The sequence below is a fragment of the Diabrotica undecimpunctata genome, chromosome 3 (assembly GCF_040954645.1).
Source record: "Diabrotica undecimpunctata isolate CICGRU chromosome 3, icDiaUnde3, whole genome shotgun sequence".
Classification (NCBI taxonomy): domain Eukaryota; kingdom Metazoa; phylum Arthropoda; class Insecta; order Coleoptera; family Chrysomelidae; genus Diabrotica; species Diabrotica undecimpunctata.
Genome location: NC_092805.1, coordinates 62,711,576 through 62,738,444, shown reverse-complemented (window position 1 = coordinate 62,738,444; position 26,869 = coordinate 62,711,576). Strand labels below are relative to the sequence as shown.

The 26,869-nt window shown below is 35.1% G+C and overlaps 2 protein-coding genes across 4 annotated transcripts in view; both read left to right on the top strand.

Annotated features, from left to right (window-relative positions):
* nompA (no mechanoreceptor potential A) overlaps nt 1–26,869 on the top strand; it is a 132,447-nt gene that overhangs the window by 92,737 nt on the left and 12,841 nt on the right. For both annotated transcript variants that reach the window (XM_072525998.1, XM_072525999.1), the window contains 2 exons: nt 22,894–23,066; nt 26,501–26,819. In XM_072525998.1, coding sequence (XP_072382099.1) covers nt 22,894–23,066; nt 26,501–26,819 — 492 coding nt within the window. The remainder of the gene's footprint in view (nt 1–22,893; nt 23,067–26,500; nt 26,820–26,869) is intronic.
* On the top strand, nt 6,298–11,606 carry LOC140436855 (uncharacterized). Of its 2 annotated transcripts, none has more exons than XM_072526001.1 (2): nt 6,298–6,625; nt 6,828–11,606. In XM_072526001.1, exon 2 carries the CDS (start codon nt 7,142–7,144, stop codon nt 11,000–11,002), a length of 3,861 nt encoding a protein of 1,286 aa, XP_072382102.1. In that variant the 5' UTR covers nt 6,298–6,625; nt 6,828–7,141; the 3' UTR covers nt 11,003–11,606. The 2 variants fall into 2 exon arrangements, with proteins under 2 accessions (XP_072382102.1, XP_072382101.1); XM_072526000.1 differs by having other exon boundaries at nt 6,788–11,606.

Sequence of the window (26,869 nt, the reverse complement as noted above, 5' to 3'; positions counted from 1 at the left end):
TCTCTGATTCCAAGGTAGTTTCTGAAATCAAACTGTGTTTCGCTTAATTGTATTTCTATTTTGTTGCAAATTCTCAAGAGCAGTAGTCTTACAAAAATTTTTAGTACATGGCTCTTTAGACTGATAGTGCGATGATCGCTACATTGTTCAGCGCTTATTTTTTTGGGTATTAGCACAAATGTTGATAGTAGCCAGTCTGTTGGTATATGCCCTACGTTTTGGTATATTGTATTAAATAGGTTTAGAAAAAAATATTTACCTTAATCGTCTACTAGTATGATTATCTCGTTGAGAATTTCATCTGGATCGGCTACTTTCCTATTCTTTGATAACTTTACAGCTCTTTCTATTTCATCTAAGGTTATGTTTAGACCAGTCGATATATTTTACATTTGTATTTATGTTCTTTCGTCATCAAATAGTTCCTCGATATATTCTTTCCACCTCTTGAGTTTGTCTTGTTCATTGACTATGATATTTTTTTGTTTATCCAGTAAACTAGTTGAAGTTAACCAATATAGCCCAGTTGTTTCTTTTTATAGATATCAAACTTGTCATTCTTTTTCTGCAATTCTTTTATTTCAGTACATTTGCTGCTGTACTTTAATTTCTTTATTGATTTTGTTGTATTCTTCAGTGTTTTTATTTTCATGTTCTCGTCTGTTTTCCATTGGTCTCAATATTGCATTAGTCCTATGTCCATTGTTGTTTGTGTTTATTATTAGTTTTATACTTTTTGGTTGTTTCTTGCATGACGGTCTTGATCTGATTCCAGTGGTCTTCGATGACTTTAGAGAAGACAAAACACAGAATGCATAAAAATTTATCAAATAAACAAAACAAGGCTATAAACCAAAAGCTAATCTCTGCAGAAATAGAAACGGCGAAATAACCAGCAACATAATAAAACAGGGTGATGGACTGACACATTGTTTAATTTAGCACTGGAACTCGCAGTGAGAAAAACATCAGAAGGTAGAAATAAAACACATCAATAAATCAGTCCAAATATGTCATAATCAGTCTAAATATTACGAAGAACCAAAACAATAGGTGATAATGCCTATAAAGAACCTAAATCACATGCTAAACAAATATGTCTGTCAATAAACACAAAAAAGACTAAAATCCTAGTACACAGTCAATCGGAGAGAGCAGCACAACCCTACCTACCAACATACACAAAGTAGATAGCTTTAACTATTTAGAAATCAACATTGACGACAGAACCCATCTTGCTTCTCCAAATCTATTCTTGACAGCTCAGTAGTGTCTCGATGCTATTCTTCAACCTACTGTTCGTCTGTTTGCAGGTACTGTTGGCAAAGGCTTTCACCTTGTGCATGATAATGTTCGTTCACATGTGGCACGTATTATATCAAACTGGTTGACTAACGAGTGATGCAATACTATGGAAAGTACAATCTCCAGACCTTAATCCTAATGGGACATGCTATAATATACAATCACTCCACATATGAGCAACATTTTAAACATATTTCACTTCTGTGAACTTCTTAAAACCAAATAGGCAAATTTTCCTCAAATGAACTGAATATGCAGCTGCAATAAACCAACATGGAGGTCATAAGTTATAATAAAGTTAGATTTTTTCACTGCCGAAAATTTTGGAAAAAATTTTATAGTTTTTAGCATATAACCTAGGTAGGTTCGAGTGGAAGCCATGCGTTTCAAATCAACCATAAACAACAGATAATTAAGCTTTGCTACAATAATATTATTATTTTTGATGCTAAAATCTGCGTGAAGTTCAGTAGTTAAGATAGTGGGTACATCGTTAGACAGAACCACAGTGGACTCACCGAGTTTCTCTGGAATAGGCCCCGATTAATTGCAATATTTTCAGTTTCGATTTTGGTTTCATCAGATATTTGAAGGTGAATTTTAGTCTTCTATTCCATCACCATATGCTTTAAAAAGATTACTATATTATCATTGACTTGTGGAGCTTTTGATATTGCTTTTCTCACTTGTGGTTGTTGTCGTTGAGCTGTAGCTGATTTTATGATAGGCGATAAGCAACGTGAATTATTTGTTTTTAGTGTTCTTTTTATTTGCCCAGTGTTCACGCATACATACTTTAAAACGATGTTCTTTTTTTCTTTTAAACATTTTGATCTGTATTGTTTCTGCTCAGTTTTTCTCTGGGGTTATGTGGCATTTATCCACTTTGTCTTTAAAGTTGTTTTCGTCTGTGATGTCTTTTACAATTTAAGTTATCCAGGGTGTGGGTTGTTTGAGATTTTTTTTTGTTACTCTATTTTCTGGTAGCCTGTTAAGATGTCCGAAAAATTTCATACGCCTTAACCTGATGTCAATTTATATGGCCAAGATTTTTTAAAGTGTTTTGTTGGACAGTTGTCCATATCCATCTTTTATTATTTTTCTTTCTTCTTTTTTATGTCTTCAAGATCATATTTTTTGTTGAGGGTTGATATCTCGTTTACATACAACAAGGAGGGTTTGATAACGGTTTGCAGGGGTCGATTTTATTTTTCTGTGATATGGATTTCTTATTATATATCTTTTGAATTGTTATATATGCTTTTTATCATTTTGTAGTCTAAGGTATAATTTTTGGTTACTCTTCTTTTCTCTGTGTTTTTTTTTTTTATTTTGCTACATTGGCGGATCATAACAATCATCATGATCATCATCATTCTCTGCATATCCTACCGATGGTGTAGCCTCCCTTACATAGTCGCTCTTTATTTCTGCTCACAATTGTCTAGTATTTGCTTTTATGTGCCATGTTGTACCAGCTTATTTCCTTATGTCATAGTCCCATCTTAAATTTGGACGTCTTCTTGCGCCTTTTGGATACCACAGTGTAATTCTAGGGACTATCTATTGACAGTCCTTCTCGCTAAATGTCTCGCACACTGCCATTATAAACATTTAACTCTGCGGATTATATCAGCGACCTTGGTTTTCTGTCTGATTCATTCTTCTTCTTTTTATCTCGCTTTTTTATACCTAGCATGCATCGCTCCATTGACCTTTCAGTGAATTTCGCTATTATCTCTATCTTTAGTGTCCAAGTTTCACTGCCGTATGTCATGATTGGCAGTATCCACTGATCAAATGCTTTTTTCTTCAGATAAATTGGCATCTTCGATTTGAATATAACTGCATTTTTATCAAAAGATGCCCAAGCCAGTTTTATTCTACGGTTGATTTCTGAAAGTAAGGAGCCAGATTTATGTATTACTTTTCCCAGGCATACATACTCGTACAGTATTGGTTATTATTACATCTTGGACAACCACTAGTCAAGTTCATTTTTAGGCCAACTTCATTGCTAGCTGCATTTAGGTCGTTTATAACTCACTACAATTACAATTACAATTATATATATATATATATATATATATATATATATATATATATATATATATATATATATATATATATATATATATATATACATATACATATATGTTTCGAGAAAGATTTCCGCGGTCAATACAATTAAACTTAGAGCTAAGATTAATACTATTACAAAAATGAATATTAAACTCAACAGTCTTTTGGGTTGAACCGCGTTGATTCTCATTGCGCCGAGCTTTCGACATCCTTGTGCCAATCCCCACGCTAACCTCCACCCAAACCACGTCACCATCGACAGTATAAATGGCCCGTCCTCTATTCCCAGCGGCAGTAGTGCATTGATTGGTGATCAGTGTAGTAGTGTCTGGGGACTCGGAAGATTGAGATCTCGGAAGCCCTGAAGAAGACATCAGAGAGGATGTCGAAACGTGGTTATATATATATATATATAAGTAGATAGACTACCTGTGTCTGGGGCCATCCCCTAAATCGCATCCCCTAAAATCGCAACCCCCGGTTGCAAATGCCGAACGGCTTAACGTAGGATGACGTACGAGGGCTCGTTGGAAAGGGGATGAAAAATGGGGTTGAACGCAGTATGTGCCGTGCGCATCGGAGCATGCCAAAAGGTCATTACGTCATATCTTTGGTTCTATTGGTCCGATCGGGGCGTACGAGGGCTCGTTGGAACGGGGAGGAGACGGGGACACAAAAAACAAAGATGGCAGCATTGCCAAATGGGCGCTAGAATGTATCTTTGTTGCTATTGGCATGATTTTGACGTATGAGGTGTCAAATGAAAGCGTAGGTGACACACAGAAGCCATGTCAACGATCAGTATGAACATTCTTCTTCTTCTTGTCCATACAGTGCCTAATAGAACGTGACATCCGACGTAGAACGCGACATTCGACGTAGAACGTGACATCCGACGTAGAACGTGACATTCGACGCAGGACGTGACATTCGACGTAGAACGTGACAGTTATGTGACATTCAACGCAGGACGTTGCTTAACATACATACAGAGTAATGGAATTTAAATAAAAACAACATCATCATAAACGGAGCATTTTTATTCGTATATAGTTACAATTTTGTTTAACAAAGTTCTTAATTGTTTTAATAGCCCGTCGTTGGGGCAGGGTATCCCAAAAAGTTCCCAGCTAAACGTTCCTGCTGCTACAACTTTACGTGTGTATTCGCTGTACTTATAATAGGTGTTGTTCTGAAAAAAGTAAATAAACCCATCAGTATAGCGGAATGCTGATGTTATTGTATCTGGTAGTCCGGGTAAGAGATAATTCATGGGTCCACGGTTTAAGACATCTCCAGCTTCATTAAATTCAATATAAGAATCATCATTGTATAATAAATACGTTTGACCGCTGTTTGTTTGAAATAATGCATTTATTTTGGTTCTCGCAGGTATAGAAGGAAACATAAAACGTTTTTGAAGTTTTAAATTGGGGAAAGATGCAGCGTAATACTGATTATTGCGTATAGTTACTAAGTGTCCCTCGGAATTCTGAAAAACATGTGAAACGTGCGTAGACCTCAACTCTTTAGGGAGATAATCGGTAATTAATTCGGGATGTTTTGGAAGGCGCATTTCATTTAAATCAAACTTCCATATATACGGACCATATCCAACGTACATTCTATAATTTGGAAACTGAGGAGAAGTAGCTAGAAACATGAAATCTGGATACGGAATTAGACATAATATGTTTTGTATTGCAGGTGTGGTCGTTGTTGTTGTTGGCAAAGAGGTCCTGTGTTTGATGGTAGATGTTTTCGACATATGGTTCTTGTTGTGCGAAAGTGGTGTTTGTGCTAGCGTAACTGGTGTTGTTGTTGGTATGTAAGAGGGTGTTGTTTTTGGTCCATATAGATTACTCATTGCCTTTTTATCATCATCACCAAAAGGTGGTACATCTTGTTGATACCAAGGATACATAATAGACGAATCAATAGTACTGTGTGCTAGTCCGAGAGAATGACCAATTTCATGCATTAGGACAGCCAAAAAATTGACTTCACCATTGGGAGCGCTGCCATTTCCTACATACCACCGTTCATTAGCATCAAGATGAATTTCGGTACACTCTCCGTGTGCGCTTGGAAAGTATGCGTGAGCCAATACTTTTCCAGGACCATCGAAATTAAATGAACATTTAGAGGTTCCTTGACAACTTGCTCGAAAATTATGAGTATCTGGTACCACAGTTATAGTAATATCAGGCCTCGGAGAAGGTATTATTACTTGTTTAAACTTTAAATTAGATATTGTCTCCCATCTAGCGAAAGCTTCTGCAGCAAGATTTATATAATCGGGATTACTAATAGCCTGAGGGAAATACCAGCGTAAAGTCGTTTTATTCCACTTCGAACGAATGGCATAGTTATTGTCGCCAACAGAACATCGAGGCTTATTCATCATCATATTTATAGTATCATTATTTAATGTTCCAGTCACAGGGAGATTGTATTTTTCCTGAAAGGCAACTAGAACCATATCTATACTAGAAAGAGCATTATTGGATGTATTTAGATATCCGAAACGTTTAAGAAAAGAACTAGCATACTCCAGAGTGCTATTCTGTGCGCACACAGATACAGAGAGCAACAATAAGACATGTAAACAGACCAGCATCTTGATTTATACTAATTTCCAAAAATTGGTACTATAGTTATTTATACAAAATTCACAAAAACAGAATTATATACTGAAATATTTAAAATATAATAATATGTTAAAATAGTGCATTTGTTAGCAAACAGGATGAAGCCTCGTGATAACGCGGTACCGCATAATTCAAAACACGTAAACAAGTGTGATAACAAATTTTATTTTAATCATTGGAAAAACAAGTACACCGGAAAGAAAACCGCAGTTGCTACATTTTGTAAAATGTATGATGATAACAGCAACCACATTAACAAAATTCTAAATTGATAACAACGATTCGCTTACCGCAATATCTATTTATTGTATACCATAAAAATTAGTTAAAGAAATAAAAATAAATATATAAATATGAGCATTTCTAGAACACAAGGTGTTGCTTATCAATGAAACGAATCAGTTGATGGTACCGTAGGCGCATTAGGTTGACGCAACTTGGGCTCGCGTGGGGCGATATGCTGCTCTGTTCTTTAAAAGACCGAGGAGCGCATACGGTGTCACAGTTCGCATCACAAACATACAACAACAACAACAAGTTCGCAGTAGTCAAGACGGTGTGCAGTGACTTACAGATATCTGATAAAGGTAAGCGGTGTTTGTCTTTTTATATATTTATTATGTCCTTTTTATCATTGTGTATGCTTTAAAACAGTTCACGACTGCTATTTGTATAAGAATTGTTTTCTTGTTTCTTGTGTATTTCGATTTCACATAGTATTTTTCTTAAAATGGTTGCTTGTATTTTAGATGGATCTAACCAAATTAAATGCATCCTCGTGTATTGCAGAGAGAAAACCGGCAATAAAACTAAACGAGTTGCCACTTAATACGCCACAGAAAATACTATCGGCAAAGATAGTGAAAAGTAAATTTGGACAAGCTGTTTTGCTGGAGCTAGCAGAGAGCGTCACGTTTCTACCAGAGCGAGTGACAGAAGTCTACAGCCCATATTTGGAGTACTTTTCCAATCAGAAATACTCAATAATATACGAGGGAACGGTTGCAGCAGGAAAACATCCAGCCCAATCATTTAGAATAGTAGAAAATTAGATTAGAGAGGTGAGTGATTTTTTCTTCTTATTTTGTGTGTGAGTAGCCATCATGCATATAAAACAAGTGATTAAACAGTCTGATGATTTGATGCACATTATTAAAAAGCTTAGTAAAATAATTTTCGATAAATTCACTGAAAGAGATCGTAAAGTTTGGACAAGACGGTTAAATAGTCAAATTTTTAGATGTAGTAAAGTAATTAAAAACAATAGACTATCCGTAGGAACAGTTAGAAAATTGCAAACTTACATAGGACATTTTAAGCATTTTAGACAAATTATTTTAAATTTCAATAATAAGTACGTTGGGTTGGGGCTGAATTCAAAATTACGCAATAGAGTTAAATGGGAAAATGTTATTTCGTGTTTTGCTAGTCGAATTAAAACTGGAGTTATAGTTAATTTAGTGCATAAGGACTTAACACAGTTCCTAAATGATTGTTATATTATTGTTAGTAGAAAAATTAAAATTATTTTAAAAACAAATAGAATTCTTAAAGTCAATACTACATTTTGCGGCGAATTCATTAAAAAATCGAGTGATACCGAAAGTTTAGATTTAAAATATTTTAACACTAAAAATGCTATTATAGACACATCGACCGATTTACATCTTTGGTTTAGTGAAAATGTTAAGGATAAAATTTTTACAAAGCTGTCTGAATTTGCAGAAAAAGATTCGGGTGCTGCTCTGTCTAAAGTAATCTCATTAGAAGTTAATATTAATAAAGTAGAAATAGGAAACGGTTCATCGTTCATTGACTTGCCAATAGAGATTCAGAAAAAACGAGCGTGCATTAATGTGCATAATTTCGATCAGGCCTGCTTTTATTGGTCAATAGTTAGCGCTCTGTATCCTGTTAACAAACATGAACATGCTGGAAGAGTTTCGAAATATCCACATTATTCTACTGTTTTGCAAACGGATAAATTAGAAAGCCCAATGCCATTAAACCAAATTTCAAAATTCGAAAAATTAAACGCCATATCAGTTAATGTTTTTGTCTTAGAATTAAATGTAGTTAAGGACAAACAATTTTACGAAGTAATACCTGCCAGACTGACACCGCAAAAGATGGAAAAGCATGTTAATTTGCTGCTAGTACAAGATAAATATTTTCCAAAATTAAACGATTACGATGTTCTTCCAGAAGATGACGATCAGACTGAAATACGCCTTCATTATTGTTGGATTAAAGATTTGGGAAAATTAGTAAAATCGCAATTAAACAAAGACACATATAAAAAATATATATGTGATAGATGTTTGAACTATTTTAGCAGTGAAAGCAAACTAGCAGAGCACGAAGAAATATGTTCAGATGTGAATAAATGCAGAATGACTGTTCCTAAATACGATCATGTGGCTTTTCGCAATTTTACATACAAACAAACAACTCCGTTTATAGTTTATGCCGATTTTGAATGCCAATTACATAATTTTACAGATTCCAATGTCACAGTGAGTAAAACAGCAAAATATCAGAAACATGTACCTTTTAGTGCAGGTTATTATTTGAAATGTGCTTACGATGATAGTTTATCTTATTTTAATAGCTATAGAGGTGAAAATTGCATGGAGTGGTTCGCAAAAGAAATGGCCGAAATTTCCACATTTGTAAATTCCAAAATAAAGACAATTGTACCTATGGTCGAAAAGCCCAACACAAATATGGCAACTTTGTGCCATATTTGTGGCAAACGCTTTATGGCTACAGATACAATTGTTGTAGATCACGATCATTTTACGGGACAAGTACGGGGATTTGCGCACCAAGCATGTAATTTAAACTTTAAAAAATTGTTTGTCGTCCCAATCGTATTTCATAATTTTAGTGGCTACGACTCGCATTTTATGATTATAGATCTTTGCAAGCATGGGCACTTGAGCTTACTTCCCATTAATAAAGAAAAATATATTTCATTTACATTACAATCTGACGAACATCAAATTAAATTACGATTTATTGATTCACTTAGATTTATGGGAGCTTCACTCGATGAATTGGCATCTCTTTTAGATATATCAGAAAAGAAGATTTTAAAACGAGAATTTAGTCAAGTAGATAATGATACATTTAATTTGTTAACTTGTAAAGGAGTATTTTGTTACGATTATATTGATAGTTTGGAAAAATTGAATGAAACTTCTTTACCCACAATTAACCATTTTTATAATAAGTTAAATAATGAATACATTAGTGAAGAGAAGTATGCTCATGCCCAAAATGTTTGGCAGAAATTTAATTGTAAAAATTTGGGGGAATACAGCGATTTGTATTTAAAAACAGATATTCTGCTGTTGGCTGATGTGTTTGAGCAGTTTCGACAAAAATGTCGAGACACATATAAATTAGATCCAGCATGGTATTATACTATGCCAGGATACACTTGGGATTGTATGTTGAGATACACACAATGTAAATTAGAATTGCTAAAAGATGTAGATATGATCTTGTTTATGGAAAAAGCCATAAGAGGTGGGATATCTGTTTGTAGCAACAGATATTCGGAGGCCAACAACAAATACATTTCGTCGTATGATCCCACACGGCCCTCTAAGTACATCCTCTATTTAGATGTAAATAATCTGTATGGCTGGGCCATGAGTGAAGCTTTACCAATAGGAGGATTCAAGTGGATCGAAGACGTAACCAAATTTGGTGTTGGTAATCTTCCCGAAGGCCATATAGATATTATGTCAATACAGGATGATGCAAAGGAGGGCTATTTTTTCCAAGTTGACTTGGAGTATCCACGTGAATTACACGACAAACATAAAGATTTTCCATTTGCTGCCGAACACCGCATTCCGCCCGGTTCAAAATTAGCAAAGTTAATACCAACCTTATATCACAAAACCAAATATATTATGCATTATAGAAATCTTAAACAGGCATTAGCCAACGGGTTAATTTTAACAAAAATACATAAAGTTTTGAAATTTAATCAATCTGCGTGGCTGCGACCGTATATCGAGTTAAATACAAATTTACGGGCGGCAGCCACCAACAGTTTTGAGAAAAATTTGTTCAAATTAATGAATAATGCTGTGTTCGGCAAGACCATGGAGAACATAAGACGTCATCGTATTGTAAAATTATGTAAAAAGTGGCATGGAAGGTACGGAGCCAAAAATTTGATTGCGAGTAGTCGATTTCACAGTCGTACGATCTTTAGCGAAAATTTGGTAGCTATCGAACTTAAGAAATCAGAAGTATGTTTTAATAAACCCCTGTATATAGGCGCAGCAATCCTCGATATATCCAAATTATGTATGTATGATTTTCACTACAACTTTATGCTTCCAACGATGGGAGAGAAAAACTGTTCATTGCTGTACATGGATACAGATAGCTTTATTTATGAATTGCAATGTTCAGATGCATATAGAGAGGTTTTAAAGGCGCATCCAAGTAAATTCGATACCTCAGACTATGCCGAAAACAACCCATACGAAATAGAAAGGTTAAATAAAAAAATCCCCGGATTAATGAAGGACGAGGCAAATGGGAAAATAATTACACATTTTATTGGATTACGATCAAAAATGTACACATTTAAACTGCAAATAACTGACGAGGAGAGGGAAAAAGAGAGACAGCGTCTAGAAAGAAAACAACTAAACAAAGAGAGAATTGAATGTGACATAGGAAATTTGGGAATAACGAAAAAAGCAAAAGGAGTGAAATATAACATCGTTCGAAATAAAATTACGTACGAAGACTATGAAAAATGTCTTAAAGAATTCAAACTTCAAACCGCGAGCCAAAGATGTATTCGGTCGTACCAACACTCAGTATTCAGCATCGAGCAATCCAAAACGGCTCTAAGTCCTTATGACGATAAGAGGTACTTAATACCAAAATCATTTAATACGCTTCCGTGGGGACATTATCTTGTTGAATAACATGTATTTGTTGTTGCAGAAAAAAAAAACAGCAGGATGGTACCAACACTACGCACACAATCTATAAAAACTATTTGTGAAAATATTTTGGACATAACTGACTTTGTTGAAATATCTCCTCTACCGTGGAGTCTTACTTTAGAAATTTGTAATAATTATAGTATTTATCGCTTTCGAAAATTATATGAATCTGATTATTTGCATCTAATACAAATATGCGATCAAATGAATTTTGAACAAAGAAAACATGAAAGTGAAGCAGAAAGAATTCATCTTTGTGGATCACATTATAAAGAAAGAGAATTTAATATGTATTGTGTCCGTTATTCTGCATTTGTAGCAGATGATATTGCTTTAAACTTTTGTTTTGGTTGTTATGAACGTTTCCGAAACGTACTGAAATTAAAAAATAAATGCTATGGCTATGAACAGGTTGTTAGTTGGGATGAACATCATGAATATGCCATAAAATATTTGTATGATGTAGCAGATAATTGGTGTCAAAATTCATTTGATCATGTCTTGTTTGATACTACCTGGACCGTTCAATGTACATGCTCTTTGCATAAATAATTATCTTCTTTTAGTATATGGCTACTCATAAGATCACAAAAAAAAAAGAAAAGATCACTTATCGCAAAGTTTTTGTAAATTGTAGTTTTTGTAAATATAAAAAATAGTATTAATTTTATAATGTAAGTTTTAATAATAAATTTGTGTAATCTTACATTTTTTGGTTTTATTTATGTTAGATTACAAATAAAAGACAACATATTTATATTAATATTATTTATTCAGTTAAATCATTTACAACTTTAATTTTATAATAATATACAAATTCCTTTAAAGCTAAACTTAACAAAGTGTTTGGACAAATATTGCAATATGCTGCGAAGGCTTCAACTGGTCCATGTAAAGAGTCTATAGCACCAAAATTGTTCTTGATGAAAGTTGAAATGTTTATATAGTATTCGTGAAATTGTAAACTCTTTAACAGCACCACTCTATGCGACATCATGCTCTGGTCTGCTTCTATAATTTGGTTGACGTCATCTTCCCACAAATAAAATGCGGCTCCAAATTTCTCGATTGTCAGCAACTTTACATTTTCCATCACCAATTGTCTTAGTTTGCAAAAATCACCACACATAAATTCGATGGGATCATACTCATCTGCATAAGTCGGTAGATCTGCTTGGAAAAAATCACTCATTTTTTCTTTAAACCACTCAATTATGGCTTTCCACTCGAATGTGCTTAAACTGATTCTGTTAAAATTACCATGTTTACACAGAATGATGGATGGTGAAAAATCTCGAGCTGGAGATAGACCAATTTTTATATGGAGAGAGCTCATTGGATATGTAGTTTCCAATAAACAATATACTTCATTTGTGGCTGCTGCTTCAAATTTTGCCAATACTCGATCTAATTCGGCGCCAGGACTAGGTGGTTGACCATCTTCATCGTAGCCAAATTCTATACTAAATTCACTGCTATCATCATCGAAATTAACAGGCTGACTGTCATAACCACTATCTTGAGAGCTCATCATCATCTTCTTGTTTCGAATACCGTTGACGAAATGGGTGTAAACTGAACATCGTAGTTTGTCTTAAATTTATACTTTTGTCATTCCCCACTCCTTGTGGTTAATTGTAAGCCTTTTTTAGAAAAGTGTATGTCTACGCGGCGAATCGAAATATAGATCCTCAAACTATATTCGATTTATTTATCCAGCTGTTGTGTTTGCTATCCATTCCTAACCATTTCACATACATCTTATTGCCTTTTCGTCTGAGTACTTTTTCGACCAGGTATATGTCAGGGCTTGATGTTTTCTGCAATTCTTCTTCGTAAAAACCGCCACTAATCGGCGCACCTTGCATGTCTTCGAGCAAATACGTTATAGGATTTGTTATCTTAACTTGTACAATTTTAAATAATTCAGTAGTCCAATTGGGCGTGTATGCCTTTTCGAAGAAATGTTTTGCCTTTGATACACGTACAATGTCGCCAACTTTAAACTTTCGTGGACCGGCAATCTTTAAATGAGTATAACTTTTGTTTAAAATGGCTTTTTCGTTGGATTTGTTAACCTGAGACGGTTTGTATCCTGTTTTACTGTGTTTTGTGTTGTTGTATTCCTCGGTGATTATGGGTAGAGCATCTAACCATTTGTACGATCCATGTAAACTGAAATACTTGTACAACTTTGCTTTCAACGTTCTAATAACTCTTTCGCAAATAGCAGCTTTTTTGATCGTGTAGGTGCTGTAATGATTAATTTCATGTTTTTTCATTAAATTTTGAAATTTTCTGTTGTAAAATTCGGTTCCCTGATCAGATTGTAAGTTTTTTGGGACTCGTCGAGTATGAGCGAGAATATCCGAAAATGCCCGAGTAATTTCCTCACCAGTCTTCGTTTTTAGAGGACGTGTCCACACAAATTTTGAAAAACAATCAATTACAACTAGTATTAGTTTATAATTTTTATTTTGATGTGCATAAGGACGCATTTCAGCCAAATCCATTTGCCACAAGTCATCGATTCCTTTGATTATTGTTCGACGACGAGGATAGTTTTTTCGTGCTGGTTTATGCAATTCGTTCACCACCTCTTTCTTTTCTTTAGACATTATTTTTTCATCACACCTTCCACTACCTTAAGACGTTTGTCTATATCCCATGAATGAACGCTATCTACTATGCTTTTTAATGATTGTTCCACTTGTTTTATCCTCTGTTCCAGCTTTATATCGTACATCGTATGCTTTGCAACTGTTTCTGCAGCAGATTTTAGATTGTTCTCCATATCCTTTTTCAGTGTATTCAAATCATCTTGGATTATTTTTTTCAACATATTTATACTGTTCTTCGCATCATTTTTTAGTGTATTCTGGCCATCTTTGATTATTTTTTGTAACTTTTGCTCAAGAGCATCCTCTATATCCTTTTTCGTATTCAAATCATCTTGGATTATTTTTTTTTTCAACATATTTATACTGTTGTCCGTATCATTTTTTAGTGTATTCAGACCATCTTTGATTATTTTTTGTACCTTTTGCTCGAGAGCAGATTTTAGATTGTTCTCCATATCCTTCTTTAGTGTATTCAAATCATCTTGGATTAGTTTGTTCAACATATTTATATTGTTCTCAGTATCCTTTTTTAGAGTATTCAAATCATTTTTCATTATTTCCTGCCACTTTTGTTCGAGAAGGGGAAGTGCGGTGTTATGTATATCATCCAGTTCTTTTCCTAAATCACGTATATCATCTGCAAATAATTTTGTAGCAGTGTCTAGAGTTTCCTCCATTTCCCTTTTAAATGTATTCAGGTCATCTTTGATTCTGGTCTCACACTCGAGAAGTGGAAGTGTGGTTTTACGTATCTCATTGATTTGTTCATCAACGTATTTTTTCGTTGCAGCATCGTCATTGTCTGATGGATCCTTGACATTGCAAATTTTCACATTTTCGGCATTAATATTTCCGTCAGACGTATGTGGAAATGTAACTCGTGCCACCTTTTGGGCATTACTACTACTGTTACGAGAGTGATGACCGAATTTGTCGACACTCATAGTGGAAATGATACTGACATTCCCAGTTACTCTATTATATTAGCTTCTTTTAGTTCATTGATGATTGCTACGATTTCGTTGTCGAGAGATGTGTTGCCTGCGTCTTTCGAAGCCACCAATAGTTTAAGACGTTCAACTAACTCATTTGGATCATCCCAATAAATATACTCCATGGGGGCAGTGTTGTATGTTAAACGAGAGTCATCCAATCCCGTTCCTTTGGCCGTAGATGAAGATGATCGTGTTGTTGTTGTTGTTTTCGTTCTGTGTTCGAGTTCTTTTTTGGATCGAGTTGCATGCTTTTTCATTGCTGCATCAGATGGTTTGAATAGAGGTTTAATAATAGAATGGTATTTTTCTCCACTAGAACCTTTAAGACGTCCTAAAGTATCCAGATGAATCTCTGTGTTTTTCAACAGTGTTTTATACTTTTGTAAATCCTCATCATTATACTGTTCAGGGTTGGCATAAAATAAAAGTTGATATAGACCTGGCGTACCACCTAACCTACGTTCTTCTAAATCACGTTCTCGAATTATTATTATGTCTCCATTGCGTTTGTCAAAGTTTATTCGACGTTTTCCCATTATCCAGCCACTAATAGAATCGTAAAATGGTCCATAGTTTTTATCAATTTTATCGTCTTTTATTAAATATTCTTTTATGTACTTGTGACTTATTGAAGGATATTGATCGATATATTCGTCTGTGGCATCCATCGGAATCTCGATTGGTTCTTGAATAATGTTTTCATTAGGTACCGCTAGATCGGGCGCATCAAGAAATACATCATCATCATCACCATTCTCCTCCTCCTCCTCTTCCTTTTTCATTTCTTCTTCTTTTTTAACTTGTTCAAACTTGTTAGTGATAGTATGATGTAACGTTTTTGATGATTGTGCAATATCTTTGAGAGGTTTCGAGAGTGGTTTAAACAGTTTATTTAGGGACTCATCTTGTTCTGTTCGGCCTAATTTTAATGCCAAATATTTTTTGCGAATTGATCTAGCCAATTCGGCGACTTTCTTCTTGCGAAGCGCAATGGCAACCGTATCATCTGACATTGTGATGACAACTAAACAATTATCTTACAATTTTATATATTTATCAAATCCTTTGCGATATCGGCCATTATTGAGAGCAAAATCTTTTATAATTACCAGAGTACCATACCTATCACACCAACATTCAGAACAAATTTTTTTAAATTCATCAAATGACATGTCGGGTGATACATGCTCATCAAATACATGCTTTAAATTTATCTCATCTTGCTTGAATAGTACAATCATGTTACAGTTGTCTCTAATTAACTGCTTCGGTATTTTTGAATATGTTTGGCATAAATAAGCGGCATCGATATCTTTATGTCTGCACATGGAATAATACTCGCGAATCTTTTGCTGACCATCGCATGCAACATCGTCAAATAAAAACACAGAGTGAGGTTTAGCTTCGCTGGGACTAATAATTTCTTCGTTGTCTTTAAATGGGTAATATCCTACACCTTTAACTTGCGCTATTACATCTTGCAGTAGTTGGTATTTGGGTTGAAAGAGGGATTTAGAATAAACATAGACATTTTTAAACTTGACGCCATTCGGATTGAATAGAAGAGATAGCATAACATTCGTTTTGCCGCACCCACTTGGACCGCAAATAATCGCTCTGAATGAATTCGGTAGCAATTTACCATGTTTACTGTTGGTTGTTTTTTGGACAATGTCCAAATTATCAATTGGTAGCGTCTGCTCTTGCTGAACGACCTTCATCATGTGGCAAGTGTAGTACATAAGTACGGTAATATATATTATAGATGTCACCACTTGCATGGCATCAGTCCAATGTTGGTTGTTGAAGGAGGAGGTCTCGTGAACTCTCTAATTAATAAACTTCCAGTTGAACTACATATTCCTGGTTATCAGTATTGTGGACCCGGAACAAAACTAAAAAAACGTCTTGCACGTGGAGATCCAGGAATTAATCCATTAGACGCAGCTTGCAAACGACACGATATCGCTTATTCGCAGCATTCATCTCTCGAAGAACGCCACAAGGCCGATAAAGAATTGGAAGATAGAGCTTGGGAGCGCTTCAAGTCGAAAGACGCTAGCATTGGTGAAAAAAGTGCTGCTTTAATTGTAACTGGCGGAATGAAAACGAAAAGAAAGTTGGGGATGGGATGCTCTCGTCGTCGTGGAAGACGGGGACGTTACTCTTTCAATCGAGATGTTGTCTCAAAAATTGCAAAGTCCATGAAAAGAGGAGCATCGTTAACAGATACTGCTTTGACGGCTGTACGAATAGCAAAATCCATAATCAAAAGACTTGGCGGTCGTAAAGAAGTTGATGTTCCACGAGTGCTACCACTAAAATCCGGAGGTTTTCTACCCCTCATACCTCTATTTGCGGGCCTTTCCGCTTTGGGGGCTTTAGCGGGAGGTGCAGCTGGGGTGGCGAAGACAGTAGTCGACGCTAAGAATGCTCAAAAGAAATTGGAGGAGGATATTCGCCATAACAGGGCAATGGAACACATCGGTTCGGGTCTGTACCTACGTAAGAAACCGAGCGGTGGATTCGGCTTATATTTGAAAAAAAACTTCCAATAAAGCTACCCAATCGTCCGCTATATGATGTGGAGATTGCACATTATGCGAAGATCCTTAAAATACCACATTTTCGAGGTGTTTTCATGAATGACGCTCTGCCTAGAGACGGTCCTCGACAACGAGAATGTGCAATAGTAAACTTGGATGTGTCCACACATAACGGAACACATTGGGTAGCATACAGAAAGATAAACAACAACGTAGAGTATTTCGATTCATTTGGTAATTTGAAGCCGACCAAAGAACTTGTTAAGTATCTGGGTGGTGCACGTGCCAACATTTCCTATAATAACCATCAGTATCAAACATACAATCAAATTATTTGTGGACATTTATGCTTAAAGTTTTTATATAATGGAGCCTACTAAAAGTACAGACCTGCTTATGGACCATATGTTTTACAAAAAATGTTTTACAGAATTCAGTGAAGAAGAACTAAAATACATACCGCTAGATTATATTACACGAACTGTACGACCTTACGAATTGTTACAAATATGGCATAAATTACCTAAAGAATATCGAGGAGAATTTAACCTACAGATACTACTTCCCTGCTTCGTACATTATAACAGACCGGATTGGAGGACTCACTGGGATGGCCCACCTAATTCTCAAGCTTCATGTTATTTTTGTAAACTTGCTTTGGAACAAATAAAATCATTAAAGTAAATATTGTTGTTTTTTTCTAATATAATAACCTATTAATACATTGACGTGAGTCAGTCATTATGTCGCAGTTGTTGAGAGTAGACAGCACCAATTACATATTCTCATTTCAACCTCCCACACCGATCGTGTTGGATCCGAACAAAGATTATGAGATAGCTCTTCGATTTTTCCATTCCTACAACAGTATACCAAACATTGAAAATACCAAGTTTTATTACTACAATGACAAAAACAAATTGCAACAATTTGATATCCCCGATGGATGTTATGAAATTGCCGATATTGAAGAATACATACAACAGAAATTGGGTGCTGATAATGTGCCTAAACCCGAAACGATATTTAGTCTAAAACCTAACCATAACACGTTGCAGTGTCAAATTTTCAGCAAATATAAGATTTCGTTTAAGCAACCTGACAGTCTTGGTACAGTATTGGGATTTTCTCCTGCACTACTAAATCCAGGACAGACGCATTCTTCAGATCGACCTGTTAGGATTATTAAAGTATCTAGCATACGCTTTGAATGCAACATTAGTACCGGAGCCTTCGATGGTAACAGACCTGCTCACACGATCTACGAATTTGTCATACAATCAAATCCTGGGTACGCAATTGACGAAACTCCACACAATTTGTTGTATTTACCTGTTGTACCGCAACGAGAAATCACCAATATTACAGTGTTGGCTGTCGATCAAGAAGGACGACCTGTAAACTTTAGAGGAGAACAGAGCACATTGGTGCTGGAACTTAGATCAAGAGGGAAATGGGATTATTAATAAGGCAATCTACTGCCCATAGTACACCATTAGTTGAGCAACCGTCTAAGCGGCAACATCTTACGTCCTCATCTAAGCGGCCACATCTTACGTTTGCAAACAAATTATTTTTGCAATCACTTGGTTTTAAACTGACAAGATGACAACTATGTATGGAAAACGATCACGTTCAAACAGCATAATGCCTCCAATATTTGATATTTATCGTAAGCCGATGTTTGACGAATCGATTCGAAAAGCCGAATACCGAACATATGCACCATTCATCAAATCATTCAATTGCAATGACATTGTGGAATTTAGCATCAATCAAGTCGACTCGTTCTTTGCAATGAGCGAAACCTTGTTATGCATTAAAGGATCGCTCGCAATTAACGGAACTGGTGACGTTAAACTAGCAAATAATGTTGGTGCTTTTCTTTTCGATTCGTGTACGTACAGCGAAAGCGCAAGGGAGATGGAAACAGTGCGGGATCCTGGTATCGTAAGCGCTGTACGTGCTATGACATGTTATACTCAAGAAGATTCCGGTCATATGGCAATGGCAGGCTGGAATTACCCTAGGGATCCAATTCTACACGCTGCTGATCATTCATTCAACATACAGATGCCTCTTAAGCATGTGTTCAACATTTTCAATGATTATCCTTTGATTACGTGTGGCCGTCAAACAATAAGACTAGTTCGAGCTCGAAACGACAACGATTGCATAATTGTCAAAGAAAAAACTCAAGGTCAAGTTACTACTGTTAAGATTAACATTACCAATATTGAGCTCAGAGTCAAGCACATATTTCCCAATGATGATATTAAATTGGAACTTATGAAATCCATTCAACAAGATCAACCTATAGTTATTCCGTTTAGAAAGTGGGAATTGCATGAATTACCAGCACTTACCAAAGGCGCTAGACGTGAAGTTTGGGCTGTAAAAACTAGCAATGCAGTGGAAAGACCCCGTTATGTCATTGTTTTCTTTCAAACCAACAAACGTGACAAGAATTCAGCTGATCCCACCTTATTTGACAATGTCGATATTCAAAGTATCAGATTATCTTTAAATGGTGAATATTGGCCAAACGAGCGAATGCAGTTGGATTTTAGCAAAACTGACTACAATGAGGCCTATTTCAACTATACCGAATTTTATCCTAGCTACATACATTCCCAACAAAAGCGACCTCTACTCGATTTCTCAGCTTTCAAGAATCACGCATTGTTTGTCATCGATTGTTCGAAACAAGAAGAAAGCATGAAAGCATCCACTGTTGACGTAAAACTCGATATTGAAGCGAATAATGGTTTTCCCGAAAATACCAAGGCTTATTGCATTATAATTCATGATTGTGTAATGGAGTACTTCCCTCTCACCGAAATTGTAAAAAGTCTAAATTAGATGCATAAATTGTCAGTAGTGAACGAGCAGTCATCATGAGAGTAGCATTCGTAGATATTCAGGGATTCGATGTGGACGGATGGTTTGTTCCCAAAGAACTTACCATTGAAATAGGTTTTAAACGAAGTCATTACATCTTTTTGCCTCAGAAACCATTTAATGCGCTAAGTAATGGGGATAAGAAGACTGCCTCATACGTGGAGAAAAAACTGCTTGGAATTCAATACTCTGATGGGCAAGTAGAATTGTCCAAAATCAATGAAATACTAGAAACCAAGTTGTTGTATGCAGCAGATTACATCTACGTTCGAGGAGAACAAAAAGCAGAATATTTGGATAAGAAACGTCACGTTTTTGGAGTTTTTCCCATTATTATTGATGTTTGCAAGTTTGATGGTACGCCTCGTGCTACTGGAAACGTTGGCCCTACTGCAAACCCATGTCATGCCGCTGGATTATTTTCATGCACCGAAAGAAATGTGGATCGTCTACGTCACTGGTTTGCCAATAACATAATACCATTGTAATTTTTGTATATGTATAAATAAATATATTAGAAATTAAACGCTTTTTTTTTATTTAAAACATCTTTATTGATTGAGTCTTATATTACATGAAGATTCAAATTTTCTTCTTACAATTTCAAAAATAATTTTTAAAATTAAGATAAATACAGATGCTAATATTACACAGGACATTGTAAAGACATTATCTATTTCACTTTTCATATATTCGCTGGTTGTGTTGTTGTTGTTGCTGCTGACACCCGTGGTGTTGTTGTTGTTGTTGTTGCTGACAAACATGGTATTGGTTGAATACGTCTTAATGGATATGTAGCTGGTGGCAGTTTTCTATAGGCCCAGGTGTCTTGCTGCTGCTGCTGCTGTAGATTCAACTCTTCGGGTTTCCACGTTTTGTTGTGGTTGTCAAAATGCAGGTTATCTAATTGTCTTGTAATATGTTTAAAATCCTCATATGATTTAATGTCGATCTTTAACCGATCAAGTTTTCTTTGAAATTCTATTACTCTATGTATGTACTCGATGGAATTCATACTACTACTAACTATGTCCTATGTAGAATGTCACATTTTATGTCTAGCAACATCTTGACTAACACATAACTGCCACGTTCTGCGTCGAATGTCACGTCCTGCGTTGAATGTCACATAACTGTCACGTTCTACGTCGAATGTCACGTGACATTTCACGTTCTGCATCGAATGTCACGTCCTGCGTTGAATGTCACATAACTGTCACGTTCTACATCGAATGTCGCGTGACATTTCACGTTCTGCGTCGAATGTCACGTCCTGCGTCGAATGTCACGTTCTACGTCGGATGTCACGTTCTGCGTTGAATGTCACATAGCTGTCACGTTCTACGTCGAATATCACGTGACATTTCACGTTCTGCGTCGAATGTCACGTCCTGCGTCGAATGTCACATAACTGTCACGTTCTACGTCGAATGTCACGTCCTGCGTCGAATGTCACGTGGCATTTCACGTTCTACGTCAAATGTCACGTTCTACGTCGAATGTCGCGTTCTACGTCGGATGTCACGTTCTATTAGGCACTGTATGGACAAGAAGAAGAAGAATGTTCATACTGATCGTTGACATGGCTTCTGTGTGTCACCTACGCTTTCATTTGACACCTCATACGTCAAAATCAGGCCAATAGCAACGAAGATACGTTCTAGCGCCCATTTGGCAATGCTGCCATCTTTGTTTTTTGTGTCCCCGTCTCCTCCCCGTTCCAACGAGCCCTCGTACGCCCCGATCGGACCAATAGAACCAAAGATATGACGTAATGACCTTTTGGCATGCTCCGATGCGCACGGCACATACTGCGTTCAACCCCATTTTTCATCCCCTTTCCAACGAGCCCTCGTACGTCATCCTACGTTAAGCCGTTCGGCATTTGCAACCGGGGGTTGCGATTTTAGGGGATGCGATTTAGGGGATGGCCCCAGACACAGGTAGTCTATCTACTTATATATATATATATATATATATATATATATATATATATATATATATATATATATATATATATATATATACGAATATATATATATATATATACAAATATATATATATACAATATATATATATATATATATATATATAAGGGGCTTCCGAGGTCTCAGTCTTCCGAGCCTCAAACACTACTACACTGATTAACATCAGGAATGCTTTGGTGCCTTTTCAAGACCATCTGAATGGTATACATCGCAGTATTCAGGTGGAAACTTATTTATCCCTACCGTTTCTCGACGTTATCATAAAGAAAAACCAATTCCAAGATTTTCAACACTCTATTTATCGATAACCAACCAATACCAATCGTTACTTGCATGCCAACTCACATCATCCACCTTCACAAATTAATTCGGTCATTAATACCCTTTTATTCAGATTAATACGCCTGTGCGATGATGCAAGTAGGCCCGCTAAGCTCTCTAGTTTAAAACACTCCCTCATCCAAAACGGTTACCGCGAAAATCACATAATAGGAGCATTTACAGACATCAATCTCCTACTCAATCTCAACTCAAAAACTGAGACCCTAATCATACGAAAGCTTTTCTTCCTTACATCAAAGATGTCACTGATAAAATCGACAAAATTCTTAAATAAGAGGAATAAAGACAATATTTACCGCTCCTTCTAAAGATATTTGAAAAATTAGCAGAATATAAATAAAAAACATAAGCCCAAAATCTTACAATTACCGCAAAAACTTTAAAAAGTTTAAAAGATATATAATATCAAAATAATAATTTTACAGATCTTCTGTGAATGTGTTAACTTTACTTTACTAACCAACACTAATCTTTAAGGGATATCCTACCCGAAGAGAGGCATGAAGGCTATAACATCAAAAGGAGCAATTGTGAGTTAAGCGATCGAGATAGCAGAGATATGGAGCTAGATAATGTACCATACCTCGACAAAAAGGATAATTATAATTACTTCGAAAGAACAGCCAAGACAGAAGATGATTGTTTGGACGGTAAGTGAAAAAACATTAATAAACCAGAATATAAATATACATATATGGATATATATATATATATATATATATATATATATATATATATATATATATATATATATATATATATATAAATATATGGGGCTTGGGCTCCAAATTTGGCTTACAGCCAACTTTCAGAGATTATTCTGTTAGTAGAATTTTAGCAGATGTGGAAAATATTTTGTCACATGCTGACAATTCTGACCTTTTATCTCTTAGGTCTTCTTCCAATAATATTCTGTTGAACTTTTCTAATCGCCCTAGACAACCCATATCGGAGTTAGATAAGATTTACAGGGAGACGGTATCGTTTTTAAAAACTCACCCTAATCTTCTCGTCCTTACTAGTGATAAAGGGAATGCTACTGTCCTCATGGATAGAGATCAATATCTTAATCTTAGCCAATCGTTGTTAGATGATGATAGATACTATCAACCTCTCTCTTCCAACCCTTGCTCTAAATTTACAAATAAAATAAATAAATTCATTACACACTTAAAAAATATTAAGATCATAGATCAACCACTTGCAAAATTTTTACATAATTATGATGGATATGCTCCCAGATTTTATTGTCTACCTAAAATACATAAGCCCACATTGAGCATGAGGCCAATTGTTTCCTCCATTAATTCACCAAATACTAATATTGCAAAATTTTTAACTGACATCTTATCTAAATCTTATAATTATAATAACAACTTTAATATTGTTGATTCTTTTCACTTTAGTGAATTTATTAATAATTTTGAACTTCCACAAGGCTACATTTTAGTGAGTTTTGATGTGGTATCTCTTTTCACTAATTTACCTCTTTCGAGCGTTATTACCTCCCTAAGAAATCACTGGAACTCCATCCAACCAAACTGTCCTGTATCCTGGGATGTTTTTGCAGAACTTTTACAATTAATATTTGACACTAATTTTTTGGTCTTCAACGACAAATATTACCTTCAAATTTTTGGGACACCTATGGGTTCCTCAATCTCTCCCATCCTAGTTAATTATGTACTGGATGATTTAGTATCTGACCGTCTGGGTCTTTTAGATTTCCAAATCCCTTTTATTAAACGGTATGTTGATGACTTATTACTAGCCTTACCTCCAGACAAGATTCAGGCCACCTTGTCTTTATTCAATGAGTTTGATCCTCATTTACAGTTCACTGTTGAACTTGAGGACTCCAACACAAATAGTATTCCCTTCTTAGACATGCGTGTCATTAGAATGGGAGATAACACCCTTACTACAAGTTGGTACAGGAAACCAATGGCCTCTAATAGGTTTCTCAACTACCATTCTTGTCATCCCTTCAAATATAAATTAAACCTTATTAAAGCTTTAAGCTGCAGGCTAAATAGACTGATACATCCGATTAATCGAAGGGAATCCTTTCAATTACTTAAAAATATTCTGATTGAGAATTCCTATCCATCCTCCCTTATTAATAAATACCTTTTCGCTCAAAGCTATGGTTCTTCTTTAAATGATATACCCAATGGTGACCAACTTAGAATGATATCAAATAATTCAATTAATAACACTGTTCTGCCTAATACTGTACTTGGGAATCCAACTACCCATAACTCCTCTTTACCTTATTTTCCTCAAGTTACTGAGAAACTCGTTAAACTGTACAAACATAATAACGTACCTGTTAAAATTGCTATTAAGAATGCTAAGACTGTCAGGAATTTGTTCTCTAAAACTAAAATACCTCTGTCCCTTCTGGAACAAGTGAATGTAATATATCATATACCTTGTGCTGAGTGTGACTCATGTTACATCGGTCAGACTGGGAGATCACTGAGAGGGCGTCTTACGACACACCGCAGTGATATCAATTTATCTAAGCATACTTGTGCTCTTGCCCAACATGCCATTAACACTAAGCATGAAGTAAACTTTAATGAAGTTAAAATTCTTGGCACTGAACTCAATCTCGTTAAAAGACAGTTTTTAGAAATGTGTGCAATATTAAAACATCCTAATACTCTTAATAAGAGAACGGACATTAGTAATTTGAGCCAAATTTATCATGCATTAATTTTACAGAATTAGGCTTGATATGTTGTTTACTTAAACTTTGTCCCATTTTGGGGTTTTCTTTATCACATTTTTTTATAATAAATTTAAATAAAAATAAAAATAAAATATAAATAAATTATTCCTTCTTTAATTAAGATTTATCAACTTACTTTTTATTAATATTTGTCAATATCACTTTTACATAATTAAGTAATTGTTCTTTTTGATGCACTTGTTTGATAAAATTTTAAATTGAATCTGATTCATAGAATCCTTTTCATTGCGGTCCTTAATGTTTGAACCTTTGGACTGTGGAAATTTTTATTAATCTTCACCTGTTAGCTGGCTAACTAGTGACGTCATAATATTATAATATATGATATATTGGATTGACTTCTCTTGCTTTGTTCTTTGTTGATAGATCAATCACTGTAGGGTTAAATGGTGATCTTAACCACCTTTTCCTTTCACTGCTTGGTTTTTTAACGACAAGTTGTCAACCAAATTTATCACATTCTTTGAATATACCGCCTTAATACATAGAGGTTGGTAGCTTGCCTTGCTATTTATGTCATTGTGACTTCAAGGCCATTTCTACTCACGTTGTTGTGCGTGGGTGTCAAACCTTTAAATTCTGTTACCAACGAGCCTCAGTAAGCTAAAGACTGGTAACTTCATTTTATCTTTATTACTATTAATCTTAATAACTTATAATGTTACCTAAAGTTAAAATTAAAATATAATTTTTTAAATAAATTTGTTGGAAGTGCAATCTAATGATCTTTCTAGTTCTTTACACTTTAAAATAAACCTTAATGTTTTTTACTAAGTTTTTATAAAATTTTTTTTTATATATACATGTATTTTTATCACATGTTCTTTTGCTGTGCTAATTTTGTCAAATTGCAAACTTTACCTAGTTTCAATTAATTGTTATATACAACGTTAACTCTGAATGTCCAGCTTTGTAAGCTTTTTCATATTTTTAACATCACTGACTGCTACATGTCTTTGTAAGGTAACACACTTTGGTTATAACTTCTCTATGGATGTTTGGTTTCATATTGTTCTTTTTAGATGAACTGATGATGCTTTCTGAGCAGAAAGCGAAACGTCTTCAATAAATAGATGAAGTAGCCATCTTCTTTGTCTTTTATTTCTCCACTTTGACCGAAAAACCCACCACTCTTCGAGTGTACCTTAGTTTATATTGGATTGACGGTCGTACTCCTTTTCTCGATATATATATATATATATATATATATATATATATATATATATATATATATATATATATATATATATATATATATATATATATATATATATATATATATATATAATTACCTATTTATCAATTTATCAATTTTAATCTTTACAGTAAGTCAGGTTTGTAATGAAGATGGAATGGAATTTACATTAAAGACACCTGCAGGTTTTTATGGCAAAATTTATACATATGGAAACTACGATCGGTGTTTTTTTCGCGGAAATGGAGGAACGTTAAATGTACTTCGCATAAGTGCAGCTCAAGGATTTCCGGAATGCGGAACCCAAAGATACGGAGACATAATGACTAACATTGTAGTGGTTCAATTTAGCGATTTTGTTCAGACGAGAAAGGATAAGAGATTTAATTTAACATGTCTATTTAAAGGTCCTGGAGAAGCAATTGTATCTTCGGGTTTCATCGGTGCTGGGTAGGTACACATCTTTTACATATTTTTTTGACTAATTATTAACAATAAGA